The 21,526-nt window shown below is 37.7% G+C and overlaps 2 protein-coding genes across 2 annotated transcripts in view; both read left to right on the forward strand.

The window, feature by feature from the left end:
* The first annotated feature begins 6,038 nt into the window (after positions 1-6,038).
* LOC149015406 (uncharacterized) lies at positions 6,039-13,466 on the forward strand. The gene is made up of 14 exons (XM_089156302.1): positions 6,039-6,533; positions 9,066-9,177; positions 9,278-9,390; positions 9,597-9,719; positions 9,822-10,030; positions 10,361-10,436; positions 10,796-10,882; positions 11,002-11,082; positions 11,198-11,230; positions 11,325-11,378; positions 11,467-11,508; positions 12,862-12,940; positions 13,101-13,171; positions 13,289-13,466. Exons 1-14 carry the CDS (start codon positions 6,372-6,374, stop codon positions 13,376-13,378), a joined length of 1,332 nt encoding a protein of 443 aa, XP_089012428.1. The 5' UTR covers positions 6,039-6,371; the 3' UTR covers positions 13,379-13,466.
* Positions 13,467-15,142: 1,676 nt separating this feature from the next.
* The window catches only part of LOC149015407 (phospholipase D delta-like), a 60,675-nt gene continuing 54,291 nt past the window's right edge, over positions 15,143-21,526 (forward strand). The window contains exon 1 of the mRNA XM_089157014.1: positions 15,143-16,564. Coding sequence (XP_089013140.1) covers positions 15,614-16,564 — 951 coding nt within the window. The 5' untranslated portion in view covers positions 15,143-15,613. The remainder of the gene's footprint in view (positions 16,565-21,526) is intronic.

Below are 21,526 nucleotides of genomic sequence, written 5' to 3' on the forward strand. Positions count from 1 at the left end.
GGGCATTGGGCCATTGCCATTGGTTGCAAATGAATACATCAAATTAAACATAAGTCTGATGAAGTGTTAACCGTTACAAAGCCATTTTAGTGGCGAAAGGTTTTTCTCAAGAATATGGAATTGATTATTTTGATACGTTTAGTCCTGTTGTTAAGACTACCACTATACGGTTATTACTCTCTTTGGCTGTCTCTCATGGTTGGGATATTCTTTGGCTGTTAAGAATATGGAATTGATTATTGTTTTTCTATATGTTGCAGCCAACATGTTATATTGATTCCCAACACCCCTCTTATGTTTGCAAGCTTCACAAGTCTTTGTACGATTTGAAACTTTACGATTTGAAACAGGCCCCACAAAACTAGTTTCAATGGTTGAGTTCTTTATTGGAAGTTTTGGGTTTTGTTGGATCCAATACAGATACTTCATTATTCTATCTTGTTGGTTCTAAAGGCCAAGTCTTTATTTAATCTGTATTGATGATATCCTTGTTCTTGGGCCTTCCATTATAGTGATCGATGACATATTGGTTTCTTTGGCCTGTGAGTTTGCAATTAAAGACTTGGAGCTCAACTCGTTATTTCTTGGGCATAGATTTAACATCGAATTCTGATGGGCTTTTACTTTCTCAAAGAAAGTATATTTTTTATTTGCCCCAATGTACCGATATGCATGATTGTAAGCCCATAGGTTCCCCAATGGTTTCTTTTGCAAACTTGTCTTGTACAATGGCTTTCCTTTGGCTGATTCAACAGAATATCGAAGTGCTGTGGGGGCTTTGTGGGGGCTTTATAGTATACCACCTTCACATGCCTTGATATTGCTTTTCGGCGAACAATTTATGTTAGTTTCTTTCATGCCCTTCTGATATTCATTGGATGGCTATAAAGTGTCTTACGCTACTTGAAGGGAACAATTCTTTATGGGCTTCAGCTTTATCGGTCCTCTTCCATGGATTTACATGCTTACTCTAATGCTAATTGGGCCGGCTGTATTGATGACATAAAATCAACAGGTGGTTATCTAATTTTCTTGGATTCAAACTCATATCATGGCAATCTCGACAGCAAACTGTGGTAGCCCTATTTAGTACCGAAAGTGAGTATAGCGCTCTTGCTTTAGCTACTGCTAAAATAACTTGGATCCAATCCTTACTTCGAGAACTTCATCTTCCCTTGGTTCGTGCTCCTACGTTATGGTGTGACAATGTTAGAGCTGCTTATCTATCTTTGAATCCGGTTTTTCGTGTTTTTTGTATATGTGATTTCTTTGCGCTCATTTTATACTTTTGTTGCTTGTTTCTAAGGTTTTCTGTGTTGGCGGCATAGAAAAACAGACTAGCCTTTTTCATGTCCGAAACTAGATTTTGGTAAAACCAAAATTCTTGTTTCATGTATGGATTTACAAAAGAAATTTCTATAAAAGAATCTTTACTTAACAGGCCCTTCCTATATTATTGTTTTTCAGTTGCTTAAATTTTGTCTTACTTGATAAGTTTTTTTTGGATAATTCAACGGTTTTCTTTTCCTCTGGTAAGCACAATCTGAGTTTTGTTAATCAATCAAAATGTTCAATTATCACGTCTCACAACAATTAGAGCAGCTCCTCTTCTTCTTCTTCTTCTCATTCTTTCCTTCTTTCTTCTTCTTCTTCTTTTCCTTTTTTATTTTTTTAATTTTTATTTTTTAAAATTTTTTTAATTTTTTTTAATTTTTTTTATTTAAACATTATCTTCGTTTTTATTTGAAGGCCTGATTTTTTTTTGGAGGGGGGGGTTGTTGCTGCTCGATGTTGTTATCATTTTTCTTTCTCAGTTTTTGCTATGTAGGCAGAAGCATGTAGGGATGCACTTCTTTGGCAAAGGCTTTGTGGTTTGAGAAGATCACAATTTATTCAGTTTGTTGCTGCTTGATGTTGCTATCATTTTTCTTTCTCAATTTTTGCTATGAAGGCATGCAGAAGCATGTAGGGATGCACTTCTTTTGGCAAAGGTTTTGCGGTTTGAGAAGATCACAAATTATTCGGATCGCTTTGTGATCATCTCTAGATGGAATGGAATGGCGGATTCGATTGATTGGGTTACTATAGCACTTTCAAATCATGTTAAGTCAATGTGTTTGGATTTTGTTTTGGTTCAATTTTGCCAATTGTCACAAAACTAAAATTGATTTAGCTGATTTCCTTGTGTGGATTGTTCCCATCTTAAGTTGTCGCGAATTTGGTGGATCTCTCCCCTTTATTTTGTTGCTCACCCATCCCTCTGTAACTCAAGGTGTTACCAGTCTATGTTTTCCGAGTAATAAAACCTTTGCTACTTAAACCCAAAAAAAAAAAATTTAAAAAATCCATACCAATCTTATAAGAGTAACATTAGTCAACTGGCCGTTTTATGTACGTGGAAATTTTAGAAATTAATAGAGAAATGTTTGTAATTTGAGTTTTTTGATGTGGATCATCTTAGTAGAGCAAAAACTAATGTTAAGTCCCCTAAAATACAATAAATTACGTTTAAGTTCCATACGAACCCACACCATTTTTTACCATTAACTTTATTTAAATTTCAAAATTAGAAAGACCAAAGGTCCAAAATACACCTCAAGTTCTTTGATATATATGAGATTACTAAAATATCTTCATATGTCCTATTGTTATTAACTATATAGGTGGGCGAAGTGATTCCCCCCTTCACCCACCTTCTTCCTTCACCCTGAACCACCGTTGGAAACCATTTCTAGCACTAACCCAAAAAAAAGGGGCTAAAAGAGGGTATTCTTTCGCCAGAAGAGAGAATATGAGATTGAGATTCAATTCAATTTGACATCTTCTTCTTCTTCTCCTAGGGTTCTTCTAAGTCTGACTTGCCTTAATTAACCTTTGCTCAACCCTAATTTTTAACCTTGAGAACAAAACAAAGTACACAAGAGTTAGTAGGACCTCTTATTAACCTCTTAGTTATGACTTATGACTTATGAGGCATCGATGTTTGCCACTTGAGCTAACTGATTGAGATAGTTAATTAGACACTTTGTTAAATAGTTATTTCAATTCAATTTTTATATAATTCTAACTTGACTAAATTAGGGTCAGGCTAGGTTGGCCCAATGACTAAACCCAAACCCTAATTGACCCCACCAGAGCTATTTATTTTGTAACCCAAACTCATCCTTCGGGTTAAAAAGTTGGGCTAAGTTTGAACCCGGTCAGACTCGCAGGGTTTTATGAGACATTCAACATAGCATCTAAACCAACTGCACTAGCAGCGTGGTGGACCCAGACATCACAAGAATATATTAAAGATAAGGACAAGAGTTATGTTATAATTTCATAATTAATGAGGAAAAAACCAATACTCTTTACTCTCCGTGATTTATGTACAAACAAGGCCAGTAGTTATATCATTATTGGAATCTTGTTTGTTGCTCAATTATACAAAGCTTCTCTTCCAAGAAATCTTCTTTCTCCCAATGACATGGAAATCCTATAGGAAACTTGCAAGGGATAATTAACTTTCAACTCATTTTGACATTTTGGCTTTCCTTTATTGAAAGCATGAAGATGATGAAGACAAAAGCGAGTGAGTTGCAAGGGGAATGGTACATGGTGAGCAACGGTTTTCACTTTTTCAGCAACTATACTAAATTGTTAATTAATTAGGTCTAATTAGGATTAGTCCTTTCAATTTAGCCTAACTAGACCTAATTAATTTATTTTTGAGGTAAAATGTATACCTAATTAATTAGAGAATGGAAAGAAGATTGTTTAGAAGGATAATAATAATGTAAAAAAGGTCAAGAAGGATAGTCCCTCACGAAAAGGTTCCAAAACCGTACATCTCACTTTAATTCTTGGCGTAGACTTAATTCCAATCTATGGTCCTATTTCCCAATCTCATTTGGTCCCGCTGTTAAATGACAGTTGGGTCCCAATACTATAATCACAAAAATCACGTAAGGAAAAATGGGGCCCCAGATCCTCTACCTCTAGTGTACCCTTCTATCACGGAGTGAAGAGGGGATTCACCTCTCGAAATGCTTATAAATTCGGATCTTCTCCATCTAGTCTGTCTATCGAGTCATACACCTACACTCACACGAGAATAGAATCCACACTTATAAGCTTGTTTGTTTGAGTCTTACACTCATATGAGTGTAGGTGCATGTCTGAGTGGGTTGATTGGGTGGAAAGGTCTTGAACTCAGTACTTACACGGCAGATCAAATATTGGCTTACTTTAGTAAATATGTGATTGAAAAGTTTGAGGGAAGCATGATTTGAATCTCAAGTTAGGAAATTTGGCACTCCATTGCCACTTTCTCTTTACCAGGCAGATAGTGTTGTAGTAGGTTGGATTTGATTGAGTTTTGGTAAAGCAAATTCCAAAAAATAACACATAGAAATGACTTAAGACAGACCGAAACAATACAACGGATTTAACATGGTTTAGACACCAGCTTAATGTGCTAATCAAAAGATGTAGAGAAGGTATCCTTAGGGGATGGTTGATTAGTTGGGAGTTGGGACTAATGCCTCATGGTACGAGGTCAAAAGTTTGAATCTCTTTGAGAGAGAGGGTGAAATCTTATTTTATATTAAATTATAGTGCAAATTGCACTGACACCCCAAAATAGAGGTCTTAAAGCACTAACACCCCATTTTATGTTTAAAAAGCATAGAGACCCCAAAATTGAATTTTTATTGACTATATTTGTCAAATTTATCACTAAAAATAGTAAAATTATTGTTTATCATTGATTATATCCCAATAAACAGTGTTTGAAAGGTTTTTAGTGAAATTTTAAAAAATTTATCGCATGAAAATCTAATTTTGAGGTCTCTGTACTTTTTAAACATAAAGTGGGAGGTCAATGCTTTAAGGCCTCCGTTTTGAGGTGCCATTACAATTTGCTCTAAATTATATATAAAAGCTATTCTAAAAATGTAGTTGATATCAAGGTTTGACATGTCGGCCCTTGTCGCCTTGTCGGACCCTGGCGACATGGCGACTCGGGCGACTTTTGGTTTCATCGAACCCCTGTTTTGATTGAAATCCACTTTGATCGATCGTTGCTTCTTGTCTGAGATGGTCTTTCCATAACTCCGAGAGTTTTTTTCTCGCCGGCAACTGGAGATCCGAAACCTTCCTCTTTCTGTAGTTGCGACTTGCGATAAGGTTTCTTATTTTTACTCGTTTACCGTCGTTCTTGATGTAGGAAACCGAAACCACGGTCGGTGAAAGCGATGGCGGTAGCAAAGTACAGAGGGACATGGATGAGAGAGAAGAAGCTGACGGAGATGATAGAGAAGAAAGTGATGGAAGTGGAAGTGTTGTGCGAAGGAAACGAAGAGTCGGATGAGTGCAAGGTTGCGTGGGATGAAGTGGAAGAGGTGTCTCAGGCCAAAGCTGATCTCCGGAAGAAGATGGAGAAGCATGATCCTCTGGAATACTTCTGCCAGGAAAATCCGGAGACGGACGAGTGCCGGATCTATGAAGATTGAACAGTTTGTTGCTTGATTATCAATCTCCACCCTTAATTCCCATCGTCGTCGAAGCTATGCGCCACAATATCCAGGTTCTCGATCTTTATTCTTCTTTTCGACCGTCGTTGGCGATATATCGCCGAGAAAATGTAAATTCGGTGTCGTCGGGGGGTGTCGTGTCGCCCCCCAACGACATGTCGATTTTTCGCCCCGTGTCGGCGATATATTGCCGACACACGAGGAACCGTGGTTGAGATACACATGACATAAGCTGGCCCACCCAACTTCAGAAAAAATAAAATAGAAAAGGTAATTAGAAGAGAATGCTGGGGAGAGTTTGGTAATTTGAAGTCCCTGAAGTCACTATTTCACTTCACTTGGAAGCTACGCATCATTCCATATAGTAGCATATAGTTGTCTTACGTTGCTTCTCTTTGATTGGTCGGTTCTAAACCAAAATAAAGTGAAAGAGACCGACGAATCTCATCCAACCCTTGTCTTCTTTACTCTCTTTGCTCTCTTTGCTCTCTTTCTTCTTCTAACGGCTAACTTGAACGCAAAAGCAAACAAGCAGTTTGTGAAGTTATAGATGATAATGAGAGAACAGACTCCATAGTGTGATTAGTGTCAGACATACACTTATATATATTTAGAACACAGTTACACAAGGTCCTTCAAGTCTCTCAAATCTTTGCTTAAGATTATTAAGGCGGTTGGGAAACTTCAACTGGGCTCTCAGCTTCTTCCATTTCTTCATTTCCCACTTGCTTTAATTTTTAGCTTTTCGTTGGTTTTCTGGTTGTCATCTCTGTCTGAGAAGAAGAAGAAGAAGAAGAAGAAGAAGAAGAAGAAGAAGAAGAAGAAGAAGAGAAGAAGAAGAAGAAAGAAGTGGAGATGGTGTTTGCCAGGCTGAGCCAGCTCTTTGTGACAGTGTTTCTGTATCAAACGGCCATGTTCATGGTGATTCCGGCGATCACTGACGTTACAATGTCTGCTCTTTGTCCTGGGTTGGATGAATGCTCCATTGCTATCTACCTCAGTGGATTTCAACAAGCGGTATCTCTCTCCAACCTCTTTCAATTCTTTCTTCTCTGATAGCTAGATTTGGTTTATTTATTATTTGTTTTTAATTCCTTTCCTTCTCTCTTGCTACATCTTTCCATTTTCCTATCATATATAAGAGGTGGAGTGTTTACAGGTTTTCCATTTTTCTTTTCTTTGGTAAGAGATGGGGTAGGTTATAGAAGATGGACACTGTTGGCATACCTTTTTACTTTTTTTCTCTCCCCCAAAACTCGTTCAGATGAAGTCTCAAAGTGGTCCATAATAATGCTTAAAGTTTGGACAATCAAGGAACTTTATAATACCTACTAGGATTGTGGTTGTGCTTCTGGTGACAATTTCTTATGTAAAGGTCTTAAGACTTATAAGGTCTTGTCTTCGAGCCTCTGTCTGTACACTTCTCCCCTCTCTCCCCTCCCAATCTGAGTCTATGGACCCACAATTTAGTGATATGCACCAACCCCGCTATAAGCTACAGGAATATGGAGGCCTTTCCATAGATGACACTATAGAACGACCCACACTAATACCTAATGGCACGTTAGTCTTTTTTTTCCTCAATAAAAGATGTTATGCAATGACTATTGTACCATGATAGGCTAATAGTAGCTTCTATACAGATCCTGTAAGACCAAGAATATCTTGAATTCAAATCTCTTCATTCGACATGTTCCTCCCCCCTCCCCCCCCCCCCAACCCGAGGCCTAGATTACAGGTATTACTAATTTTTAGATAAATAAATGATACAAGTACATAGTTAGTAAAATCCAACTTAGCACTTATTATCATGCATTTACTTGTTCTAAATATCTTACCAGAGAAAGGAAACTTTTTCTAAATAAATTAATATCAAGATGGCCAAGTTAGGCCATTAGTATCTAAGTCACATTCAATAAAGATTCCTTTTGGCTCAACAGTCAGAATTCCATCAAAATTGGTTTTCTTTCCACAATTTCCTTGGAAAGTAGGATTTTATCATTTCTTCTTTTTTTTTGGTAGAAGGATCTTATCACTTGCCCTTTCTAGTATGAAACTGACATACTTCGTATTCAAATGATGAATTTTTAAATTTAATTCCCTCCTAGTGTATGTATCCTAATCAAAATTCCATCAAAATTGGTTTTCCTAGTTTCCACAGTTTCCTTGGAAAGTAGGATCTTATCAATTCTTCTTTTGTTTTTTGGTAGAAGGATCTTATCAATTGCTTCTTCTAGTATTAAATTGACATACTTCGTATTCAAATTATGAATTTTTGGATTTGATTCCCTCCTAGTGTACGTATCCTAGTCATAATTCCATCAAAATTGGTTTTCCTAGTTTCCACAATTTCCTTGGAAAGTAGGATCTTATCAATTCTTCTTTTTTTTGGTAGAAGGATCTTATCAATTGCCCCTTCTAGTATTAAACTGACATACTTCATATTCAAATTATTAATTTTTGGATTTGATTCCCTCCTAGTGTACGTGTCCTAAAGTTGGAGGATATCTAGTGTATTCTTAGTTGTAAGTTTGTTTTTATTCATTGGGAGGTAGATGTTGTTGGCTTTGTCCGAAAAAAAAATCACTTTTCTATGAAAACATGGAAGGTTGTTGGATTAAATCCAAACACAGGATATGTAAATAAAACAAAAAATTTATATATTTTAATAGAAAAGTTTTAAAGATGCTCTAAGATAACCGTTAAAAAACATAAACACCCCAAAACAATGTCAAATTGACAACAAGCCCCCTAATATATCTCTTAAATTTTCACAGTCATATATTCCATTAGCAAATTATGTTAAGTCATGGGTTGATAGTTTCATAATTCTTATATTGCCCTTAACTTATTTGACTTCACAATGTTGCCCTTGGTAAAACAGAATTTTAAATTTTATCTTTTTTCTTCCTCTTCTTCCATGAGTTCCTACTTTTCATGTTCATCATTTGCTCTAACTAGCCTAATGGGAAAAAAAGAAAAAAAAAAGGGTGACTATCAATTTGACAGAGTTTTATGGTGTTTGTACTTTTCACCAATTATTTTGAAATTTTCGCTAGAAAGGTTTATAAAGTATGTTTTCAGACCTAAGGATTATGTTGATTTGGAATATGTTAGTAGCAAAAGAAATCACTCAATGGTTCTACAATCTCTCTCTCTTTCTCTTCTTTTACATCGCACATATATATACGATTGCACTAAAATTTATTGGCCAGTATGATATGATATTTGATACTAGATGATAATGTCTCTAAATTATCTTGGAAGTAAAACTATGATGTTTTACCTTCTTTCAGTTCGGATAACTTATAGGAAAAGTTAACCATTGAAGTATTGCTCAATCAATAATGGTCTGACACCTCTTAGTGAAGAGTTCCCATATTTCATATTTCTTGTAGTATGTGTAAGAATTTCCACTTGTTAATATAGAGCAATCAAATTTAATAAAAATAATAAATAGTAATAAATAAAAAAAGAGTTGAGCTAAGTTTGGGTTTGCAACTAAAACCCTCCCAGGTACTAAAGTACTGTTTTGAATTGTTTATGCAGATCATTGGATTGGGAACTCTTGTGATGATGCCCATTGTAGGGAACCTATCTGATGAATATGGCAGGAAAACTCTGCTCATACTTCCAATGAGTCTCACCATCATTCCATTGGGTACTTTCAATCCTGATTTACACAAATAGAAATAAGCGACTTATGGATTACTTTGGTTTCTCTTTTTCATTATGATAATTTTAACGTACGGTTTTTACAGTGATATTGGCTTATAGCAGGACGAAATACTTCTTCTACGCTTACTACGTGCTCAGGATTCTCACCTCCATGCTTTGCGAAGGCAGCGTTCAATGCCTCTCGCTTGCTTATGTGGTAAGTCATATGTGTTAATCAAGTTAGGTTCCTCTACCCAAGAGACAACTGTTGAAAAGCAAGCATAAATCTGTCCGATCCAGATCGGTTATCTTTGCTTTGGACCAGTTCCAAAGTTTCAGCCTTGAACGATCCGGTACAGATCCGGGGATTAATTATTTTATGTAATGGCATTTGGGTAATTGTTGGCTTTTATGTGGTGGCAGGCGGACAACATTCCGGAAGGTCAAAGAGCGTCGGCTTTCGGGATTCTGTCGGGTATAGTGTCTGCCGCATTCGTCTGCGGAACTCTAACGGCTCGTTTCCTCACAACTGCCTTGACATTCCAGGTCTCGCTCTCTCACTCACTTCTCTCATGTATGTGATCTTCTGCTTAGCCCTCGGTGTTTGATCTTTCTTCAATCTTCACTGAAGCGTCAAATCTCTTTCAGGTCTCTGCAACTGTGGCTGTGCTTGCTGCATTGTACATGAAATTTTTCCTAAAGGAGTCGAAGAACTGCGGTATTGATGCGACTTCACTTCTTACACTCTCCAAGAAGACCAAAAATGTTGTTCATTTTGAAGGGGAGTCCTCCACTAAGGTTCAGCTCTTTAGAAGAATCCCGCCTATGAACGAGATTTTTTTCCTGTTGAGGATTAGGTAACTCGAGTATACTCACTTTGTTGTTCAAATTTCAAATCCCATTAATTAGATTTCCTCTAAATTGAAGCCTGTTAAGTTTTGATTCTTGAGATTATCTGATCATTTAGTGGTTTTTGGGCTTCTCTCTGTTTATGTAATTGGATTCTCTTTTTTTCTGGGATTCCACTGGCAGCCATCATATGCTTCATACACACTTTTTCTTTCCTAAGATAATCTTCTGGAATTCTAATCCACTGATTTATAGTCCGGTAGAATCAAATTTTTTTCTTACTGCTCTGACCATCTTATTTGTTTAAATATGTTTGATAAAAATGTCTACTTTTACAGCCCAGCATTTTCACAAGTAGCAGTTATTGCATTCTTCAACAATTTTTCGGAGGGTGCTCTTCATTCTTCATTATTGGTAATTTCCTGAACTTCATTCAAGAGCCTGGAGTTAAACCTTGACATTATTAGGAAATCAAATTTTTGGTCGTTGAAGTTGTTAATTCAAGAATGTTATTACAGGCAAGGCCGTAAATTAGGAAGAGTAGAATGTGGGTTAGGGTAGCAGAAAACACTCTAGGGAAACTTAAAGAGAAAGCAAAACTAACCTACTGTAGGTCAGAAAAATCAACACCCAGAATTACATATCACCTAATTATATATCAACTGTTCAACTAATCTGACTTGGTTTGTGTGGTGTCTTAGTATTCAAGAATTGTGCTGCATAGTCGTGCACACCCATAATCTTCTTGCTAATGACATTTTCCCACTATGCAGTATTTTTTAAAGGCCCGTTTTCACTTTAGCAAAGACCAATTTGCGGATTTATTACTGATAGCAGGGATTGCAGGGGCCATCTCACAGGTAGGTTTCCACGAGTTTCTCATTGTAGGTCCTCCATTTTCCCTCTTCATTTTCGTTTTAGTAACGTATTGCAGTCAAAAGTATGTTTTGTCGAGTTCATTCATGGTTTCATTCTGCAGCTTGTTCTTATGCCGCTATTAGCTCCATTTTTGGGAGAGGTGAAGTTGCTTATTATTGGGCTCTTCGCTGGTTGCACACATGTGAGTACCTAGTTACATTCTGTTGCCTGTTTTATCTTCAGGTTTATCATCTGAGCCTATCTGCATTTCTGCTTGTTACTTTGGGGTCATTGAGCTATTCCTTGGAATAATGCAGATGTTTCTTTATGCTGTAGCATGGTCTTCTTGGGTAACCTCCTTGGAACTAAATCATTTGGCTTCTTCCTTCTTCACAAGATTCAAATGTACATCATATTATGGTTTTGGATTTTACATACTTGCAGGTTCCATATGTCGCCTCTATGTTCTCCATTTTGGTTGTTCTCGCACCTCCATGTGTGAGTTCCCCACTTTGTACCATGCCATACCTTTTGGTCTCTCAGGTGAGAGTTTTATTTTGTGACGTGGAATTTATCATTTATGCAGATGAGGAGTATTGCTTCAAAACAAGTTGGTCCCTCTGAGCAGGTATTACATGGGGTTACTATCATTATTATTGTTGTTATTGTTGTTCGTGTAGATATAGATGAACAGTGGCCTCCTAGAACTGTATAGTGGTTTTCTCCTCATATGGTTCGAGAAAGAATGGTTTGGTTTTTTTACTTTACTGTCAAACATATCCTGGAAAAATGAAATCAATTCAACTATGATTTGAATCCCTTTTCTTTTCAAAAAATAAATAAGATTCTCTCTTCCCCAAAACTGAAACAAAAGAAATTGTTTGTACCCATAACTCAGGTTCAATAATTAGAACAGCTGAAAGGAACCCATTGGAGTTCTATTTATTTGGCTGTCCCCAAACCCCTTTCTTTGTCGCCTTTCAAACCTATTTTGATTTCTCGTTTTGGATCAATTCTATAGACCACTAAAAATATTGTTTCCTTGTTCATGGATTCTTTATTATTATTGTGAATCATTGGGTTTGTACATTCTTTGGTGACCCATAATCAGTTCAAAGGTGGAAGCAATATACCTTTTGCAATTGCTTCTATTCAAGAATCAGAGGTGCTACTGATGTCAAAAGGCTTTTCACCAATTCCAACAAAATTTCCTTTTGGATTTGTTGAAATTTGTTTAAATTAGATCCATTTGACTTCAATTTTTAAGATATGCTTACGAAGCCATTCTAACTGATTAATCTGATACTGGTCCTAGATCCTTGCCCCTTGAGAAATAAATTAATACTGAATGCTTAAGCTCCATCATATTATTAGTTTAAGAGAAAGGGAGGGGGGGATGTTCTATTTGTGGGGGGGGGTGAGCTGGGGTTGGAGGTGGGCAGCACCGCATCTGCCAGCATCCCCGAGTCTTTCTCTGCTCACCATATGGTTCATTTCACATGGGAAGGAGAGAGACAGACTATGGGGTTACACACAGAGACTGTGTTCCTTCACAGAGAAAATTATCCTTTTACTATTACTATGTAGTGATACCATTATCATTATTGTGGTTGTTACTGTTGCAATGGGGTTTGGAGAGTTTGGTGAACTCCTTTTTATTTGTAGTCATTGATTGCTAGCAATTTCTTCATAATGAATTTGTATGTCGAAAAGTCTAATGGAAAAGTCAAATCTTCAAGAAACTCTTGAATATGTAATATTTTGCTTTGCATGTATTGGGTATTAGTATTGCAAAAACCATTGATGTAGCATTTGTCAACCTAGTTTTGGGACATTTTAGGCTTAAAAAGTTGACTTCCTGGGTTATTTGGTTGTGGACTGAGCAAGTCTAATGAGTATTTGGTTTTGGTACTTTTACCTCCAGTTTGTTGCACTACAGTTGATTTGCTTGGTTTTTATGGCTGAACAACATTTATTTCAGGGGAAAGCGCAAGGGTGTCTTTCAGGCATATGTTCATTTGCCAACATTATATCTCCATTGGCTTTCACTCCTTTGACAGGTAACAGGAAATTGGTGGAGCAATAAACCGATTTTGGTATTTATACTGACAAGCAAACCTTTTGCTCTTCCAGCATTGTTTCTTTCTGAAATGCATCGTTTTACTTCCCATAAACCTATTTTGGTATTTATACTGACAAGCAAACCTTTTGCTCTTCCAGCATTGTTTCTTTCTGAAAATGCACCGTTTTACTTCCCAGGCTTCAGTATTATGTGCATTGGATTTTCACTGGTAAGTGTTGCTAATGAACAGTGGCTTGCTTCATTTTCTGTGATAGATCTATTATTAATCATCAAAAAGAAGGAAAAGTGGTGGATAAGATTATCACAGACGTCACCTTTTGTGCAGTTGATTGCCTGCATACAGAGTACAATGATAAGGGTAACTCCTCCTATTTCAAGCAACAAAATTGCCACCAGCAACTACTCGGAAGCCTAGTTTGCAATGGATATATCTACTATAGAACAACATCTGTCTGGCTTCCATCTCGCTATTGGGCAGCAATTAAACATTCCCATGCCTCTGAGCCATACTTCACTAACCTGCTTATGACTTGTTGCTTTACACTTGACAATAGAGGCTTCATGTTCCAAGTTCCTATAACCATGCAGAAACTGGCACTGAGCACCTGTTAACAGGATGGTTTGGCTGCAAGAGATCATGATTTGCCAGACAATAACATCTCACTCTTCACATATTACATACAAAAGGGAGCTGAATTAGATGATTAATTGCTCATTTCGTTCGAACAATTATGAGAATTGACCACTTTGTTATTGAAGAACCTATTGATCGAACTGTTCCTGTGCTGTTCACTTTGTTTTTTTTTTGTTTTTTTTTTTTTGGGTAGAAAACAGGGCTATATATTAAAGCGTGCCCTCATGTGCTGTGACTGCTGTCTACTTAGTGTGGTGGAAATCGGATCAAGCTGTTCATGTTCCTTTTCAAAAGAGACAAAGAAGCAGGAAGTCTGATGTTGCTGTTAGCAATGCACATCTCTTATGTTGCATTAGCTCTTTCTTATTTTGTTTCTTATGATTGCCTAATAAGTGGCCTAGTGTAGTTATTTAATTTATTTTGGACTGATGGCCTGAATTGTAAATGCTTTAGGGCTTCTTCATCTTTATTCCCTGGACTGAACTTGCTGCAAAACTCATTGATAGGATAAGCTAGCTAATTTACCCTCCTTGAATTTGTTGTTACATAACTAAGCCCTTATTGTAAACGATGGTATGTATCATATCCCTTGGTTTGTATAGGTTTTTTGACCTAAACTCTTTCATTTAATATAATCTTACTTTTTTGTTTTGGCAAAAAAGTGGTAACCAATCTATAGATTTAGAAGGGAAGGGTCCTACCTTGTCAGGTTTCGAAAGCGGGCCTTACCTAAATGCAAGGCGGGGCCAGAATTCAACATTGGAGGCCACAATAACCTTTTTATCCATTTTCTCTACTTTTAGAAAAAATTTCAATAAGAGAAAAGGATAGGGGGTGGTATAATTACATTGTAAAGGGTCAAATGACTGAGAAACAAAAAATAAAAAACCTAAAATTGGCTTTTATAAAGAAAGTTTAACAGGAATTGGGGCCATGGTCCCCTTGACCTTGGGGAGCTCTGTACATTCCTTAACATATATTGTAGAGGATTGAGTATAACGTTATACGCTATCCTCAATTGAATATGAAGGATAACACTAGGTGGTCCATAGCATCTTTTCTTTTCAAACTAAGAAGAGAATCACCACCCATCAAGTAAAGTATGCCAAGTTCCCAGCCTAACCATGTCTACCGGGTAGGACTCCAAAGTGGAGCAATGCCACTAGAATTCAAGGTAGTAAAAATGTATTTATATCTTAGAATTTTCTCATAAAACAAACATGTCTAATTTTTTTTTTTTGCCTGCATTTAAGATGTCTAGGACAGCTTATGGCTTACATGTATTAGGCCCTAAGAGACTTTCAACTCATCTCATGCTTATGTATGAGCCAACCTTTTAAGGTTGTTTTTTTTGATCGCCTGTATGGTGTTAATGTGTGTTATCTTCCAATTATGATTGAAAATTTTTGAACTTTGAATAAAAAAAAAAAAACACTAGAACGAAGGACATGGTTATCAGTAATTTCTTTTTCTTTTTCCATATTTTTTTCTTCTTATAACCGTTATGGTCTGTTTGTCTCGTGGAAAAGTTGCGGCCTTCTCCGTCTCCAGTCCTTCCTCTTTCTTCTTCTTCTTCTTCTTCTTCTCTCTCTCTCTCTCACCTTTTTCTTTTTCAAGTAAAGCATTACCAAGGGTTTAAGGAAGGAATCCTCGTGATTTTGATTGTCAAAGAAGAAATGAGGAAGTTTCTCTTTGCTTGCATGTTGCAATTTGCAACTGTCCTGTTTCTGATTCTTATACCTTTCAAGTTCGTTCTCACACTGAATAACTACCAACATGGAACCAGTGTAGATAAAGAAGAAGAAGATTGTAATGCCATTGCTTATTCTGAGTTTCAGATTTTAATCGGTGGTTTCTCTGCTACTGTTGTACAATCCTACAGAATAACATTCAAACGGAGCATCGAAACTCCGCGAAATCTTTCCTTCATCCCTTCCTCTAAGCTCTTCATTTTTTCGTACTAGATATTCATAGCATTCTTCTCTGAGGGCAACTTTCCTGTGCCTTCTTTTTCAGATGGATGATACTGTTGCTAACTCTGCTTCAATGGAAACTTGTTCTTCGGACTTGATTTTCCTCCATGGCAACTTAAAATTGGAAATTGTAAAAGCTCGTAACTTGCCTAATATGGATTTATTCATTTACCATCTCCGTCGTTTCGTTAGCTTTTTTGATACCTGCCGGAATCAACCTACAAATGGCAACCGCAATCACCACAAATCTCACCGCAAAATCATCACTAGTGATCCTTATGTTGTTGTGGTTGTAGGTGGGGCAAAGGTTGCTCACACCACAGTCAAGCGTAATGATGAAAATCCTGTTTGGAACCAAGAGTTTAACATCCCTCTCGCTCATCCGGTCTCTGAAGTTGAGTTCCTGGTTAAGGATAACGATATGTTCGGTGCTCAGCTTATCGGAAATGTTCTGATCAATGCTCGTAGAATCCTTTCTGGAGAATCCATCGATGACTGGTTTCCGATTAACGGGCCCAGTGGAACGCCTCCAAAACGTGACACGGCTCTGTATCTTAAGATGAAATTTACTCCAGTCGAGAGTAATCCTCTGTACCAGCACAGCATTGCTGCAGATCCCGAGCATTTGGGTGTTCGAAATACTTATTTTCCTGTAAGGAGAGGGTGTTCAGTGACACTCTACCAAGACGCTCATGTTCGAGCCGGGGACCTTCCGTATATTAAATTGGACAATGGAACGGTCTTCGAACACGAAAAATGCTGGGAAGACATCTGCCATGCCATATTGGAAGCCCATCACTTAATATATATTGTTGGTTGGTCTATTTATCACCAGGTGAAGCTCGTTAGAGAACCAACTCCCGGCAGACAATTACCGAATGCTGGGAAACTGACTCTTGGTGACTTGCTCAAGTATAAGTCCCAAGAAGGAGTACGGGTTTTAATGCTCGTCTGGAATGATATCACTTCCCTCAGTAATTCCTTCATCAAAACGGTAAGAAATTTGAAAATGATGCTTGTACTGTTAATTTTGATTTTGTTCTCCTACAGCATCCTTCAGTTCTCTTCTTTATGCCTTTGTTTGGATACCTAAGCCTAGACCCCATGATTTTGTCCCGTTGACTTGCATTTCAGCATTTGCTGAGATCTTATGTTAGAAAGATCTTTCCTTTTGACACAGTAGTGGTTCTTACGTTGATTTTTTCATCTTATTTGTCCCTTATTATAATTTTATTTGTCACTGTAGGATATATAACTTGCCAATCTTCAACCAATTCAGTTTCCAATCCATCGTCCACTCTTCCATTGAAGAATTACCACCGTTTTTTTAGGAAAAGCACTCTCCTATGACCTGAAGTATTTTCATGTGCATGAATTTGAGAAGAATGCTTTATGCTGTTGATTTGAATTCATCATTGTGTAGTTCTATGTTTCCTAGAAAATCAAGATAATTAATTAGTGCATACCAGTGATTTTTTTTTATTACTCATACAGTACAGAAATGAAGTAGTCAAACAAGGAAAGTGGGATTTTAAGGGGATACTAATGCAATGTGGAATGAGATGGCTATGTGTATCAAGAAGGTGGCTAAAGATGTCCTAAGTGAATCAAAATGAAAACTCCATTCTTATAGAGAGACTTGGTGGTGGGATAGTGAGGTTCAAGCTGCCATTAGGAATAAGAAAGCTAGTTTTAAGACATGGCAAAGAACTAAGGATGTTGAGGATTTTCAAAGGTATAGGTTGGATAAAAATGAAGCTAAGAAAATTGCGGGAAAAGCAAGGGAAAAGAAGTATGATGAGTTATACTTTAAGTTGGGCACGAAGGAAGGGGAAAAATCTATTTATAGATAGCTAAGATAAGTGATAGGAAGATTAGAGATCTTGACCATGTTAGATGTATTAAAAATGGAGATGGTAAAGTATTAGTATGTGATGAGGACATTAAGAAAAGATGGGAAATCTATTTCTCTAGTCTACTAAATGAGCATACTTCAAGCACTTATGATTCGGAAGACCACACCTTTCACCAAGGCACCAATTTTCAAACTTATATACGTAGAATTTCGTTGTCCAAAGTAAAAGAAGCACTAAGGAGGATGAAACTCAGCAAGACACATGGTCCTGATGAAATCCCAATAGAAGTATGGAAGAGCTTAGGAACCCATGGACTAGTTTGGTTGACTAAGTTGTTTATTAAGATTATGAGCACATGGAAAATGCCAGATGAATGGAGGAGAAGCATCGTGGTTCCAATTTACAAAAATAAAGGAGATATTCAAAGCTGTAATAACTATAGGGGCATTAAATTAATGAGCCATACTATGAAATTTTGGGAGAGAATAATTGAAACCCGTTTGAGACACTTAACTACAATTATGGAGAACCAGTTTGGGTTTATGCCGGGAAGATCTACAATGGAGGCTATTTACCTAATTAGGAGACTTATGATAAGGTATATAGAATGTAGGAAAGACCTTCATATGGTATTTATTGACCTAGAAAAAAATCATGATAGAGTCCTTAGAGCGTTAATTTGGCAAGTACTACAGAAAAGAAGTGTTGCAAGTAAATATGTAGATATAGTTAAGGATATGTATGATGGTTCGGTGACAAGTGTAAGAACAGTGAGGGGACAAAGTAATGAATTCCCAATTACAGTTGGGCTACATCAAGGATCAACTTTAAGCCCATATCTCTTTGCACTTGTAATGGATGAATTAACCAAAGACATTCAAGATGAGGTCCCTTTGTGTATGCTTTTTGTTGATGATATTGTGTTGATTGATGAGACTCGAGTGAGGATTAATACCAAATTAGAATCATGGAGAATAACTTTGGAATCAAAAGGCTTTAAACTTTGTAGAACGAAGACAAAATATCTAGTTTGTAACTTATAGTCATGATCGGATAGACGATGGGGTGGTGATACTTGATGATAAGGAGATTCCTTAGAGTGAATGTTTTAGGTACCTAGGTTCAATCATAAGTAAAAGAGGTGATTTAGAGGATGATGTTTCCCAAAGAATTTAAATAGGGCGGATGAAGTGGAGAGGTGCGTTTGGGGTCTTTGGTGATCAGCGTATTCCATTAAAGGTTAAAGGAAAATTTTATAGGACCGTTGTTCAACTAGCTATGATGTACGGTGCAGAATGTTGGGCTGTTAAAAAGAATCATATAGATAAACTCAGTGTGGTAGAAATGAGGATACTAAGATGGATGAGTGGCAAAACTAGGATGGATAAAATAAGGAATGATCATATTAGAGTTGGTTTGGGAGTTGCTCCCATAAGTGGTAAGCTTCGAGAAAGTCGTTTGAGGTGGCACGGCCACATTCAACAGAGACCTATAAATGCCCCTGTACGGAGAAGTGATATAATCCAGATTGAAGGAACTAGAAGAGCTAGGGGTAGACCTAAGATAACCTTAAGTGAAGTGGTGAGAAAGGATATGCAGAGCTTAGGCCTAGTATCTAGCATGGCCTCGAACAGAATTGATTGGAAGGCAAGAATCCTTTAGCCAACCCCATTTAGTTGGGACAAAGGCTTATTGTTGTTGTTGTTGTTGTTGTTGTTGTTGTTGTCATACAGTACAGAAATACAGTGAAAATGGTTGGGCCTTGTTGTAGGAGCAACAACTAGAGGATGGGGGGTCAACTAACTTGTGGACACCCCACCCCTTTACTATGTTTGGTCCACTTCAATAGCTGGATATATACACACGGAAAAGACGAGCCGGGTACGTAGACATAATCGTTTTTTTTTTTAGCCTAAATTTCAAACATCTTTGCCCTAAACAACAATCTCAGCCTTATTTGGACTAAACTCCTTGCTCTCTATGTGAAATCAGAAAGTATGAAATCAAAAACCCATCTTCTCATTAATGAGATCATACCTTTATATAGACATAAGGTATGAAAATTACATCAATAATATATCTTATCCCTAGTCTTTATTCTCTGACACCCTCCCGCAAAGTCAACGGTCCTTCCAGGAGCTTGAGTTTGGACCGCAAGAGACGGAAACGAGCAATAGAGAGACTCTTGGTAAGGAGATCGTCTAGCTGATCAAGGGTGGAAAGAAAACGAACACAAAGCTCCTTCTTGGCCACCTTGTCACGAACAAAATGAAAATCAATCTCGATGTGTTTCGTGTGAGCATGAAAAACTGGATTAGAAGTGAGATATGTAGCCCCAATGTTATCACACCAAAGGGTGGGGGAAGAGAAAGAAGAAACCCCCAACTCCTTCAATAAGGATTGAATCCAAGTAAGCTCAGTAGCAGCAGCAGCAAGGGCCCGATATTCACTCTCGTTACTGGAACGAGCAACGGTAGATTGCTTCTTTGATTGCCAAGAAACCAAATTGGATCCCAAAAAGATAAGGAAACCACCTTGGGATTTGCGGTCATCAGGACAGCCAGCCCAGTTGGCATCAAAAAATGCCTCAAGAGAACTAGAAGAGGATGGTGTCAAGTGTAGACCAAAAAGAATTGTACCCTTCAAGTAACGTAGAAGCCGCTTAAGAGCAATCCAATGATCCTCAGTGGGACTAGCCAAAAATTGACACAACTTGTTCACAGAATAGGAGAGACCCGGTCTTGTAAGAGTGATATATTGTAAAGCACCTACCAAACTACAATAAGTAGATGGATCTGATAGAGGGGCACCACCATCCTTAGAGAGGTGAAGAGAGGGAGCCATAGGAGAGGAAATGGGCTTTGCATCTAGCATACCGGCCCGGTCCAATAAAGATTGAATATACCGCTGTTGGGAGAGCAAAAGACCTGATGAAAGAGGGATTAATTCTATCCCAAGGAAAAAGCGAGCAATGCCGAGATCTTTAAGAGCAAATTCTTGAGCCAACGTAGAGATAAGGCGATCAATGGCCATAGGAGAAGGACCAGTGATTAAAATGTCATCAATATAGACCAAAATGTAAATAGGAGCCTCAGAGTGGGGTAAAATGAACAAGGACGTATCTGTCTTAGAGCCCATAAAACCCAATGCAAATAAGTATGAGTTGAGGCGCTGAAACCAAGCCCGGGGTGCTTGCTTTAAACCATAGAGGGATCGCTTAAGCTTACACACATAAGAAGGATATTGAGGATCAACATAGCCCGAAGGTTGGCTCATATAAACTTCCTCAGTAAGAGATCCATGAAGAGAAGCATTATTGACATCAAGTTGACAAACAACCCATCGTGAAGAAACAGCCAAGGATAGAATGATACGAATCGTGGTAGACTTAACCACCGGACTAAAGGTTTCTTCATAATCAAGCCCATATTCTTGAGTATATCCTTTGGCCACAAGACGGGCCTTATAACGCTCAATACTCCCATCAGATTTGCGTTTGATACGGAACAACCACTTACAACCAATAATATGCCGATCAGGAGGAGGCATAGTAAGTTCCCAAGTGTTATTAGATAAAAGAGCATTAAATTCGACATCCATAGCTTGGCGCCAAACAACATCTTTGCTAGCTTGACTGAAGCAAGAAGGCTTAAGATCAATAGGTCCAAGAGCTTGTAATGCCAAAGGTAATGGATATCTAGTGGCAAAATAGCTTTTAGGTAGCTTGGGCACCCGAGTTCCATCAAGAGAACGAGTGACCATCGGATGGAGACGAGAACAAGTGGAGTCGGGTACAATAGAATTTGAGGGCAAATGAGGATCATCCGAAACATCTAATGGAGCATGACTAGTGGTTGTAGGAGATAAAGATGCACTAGGTACAACCATGGGCTGAGGCAAAATAGTGAATGTAGACATCGGAGTGGGCTCAGGTAAACAAGAAATAGGCCCATTGGGGTTTAAAGAAGGAGCAGGGGGGGCTAACAGAATGATTTTCTAATGATCCAACATGATCTAAAAGCCCAATGGAGGACATATCTACAGGAATTAAAATGGGCCCAACATTTTCTGAAGGAGCTTTAGAATGTAATGGAGGAATA

This window comes from Hakea prostrata, chromosome 5, assembly GCF_041222555.1.
Source record: "Hakea prostrata isolate BN-2017 chromosome 5, UWA_Hpros_2, whole genome shotgun sequence".
Lineage (NCBI taxonomy): Eukaryota > Viridiplantae > Streptophyta > Magnoliopsida > Proteales > Proteaceae > Hakea > Hakea prostrata.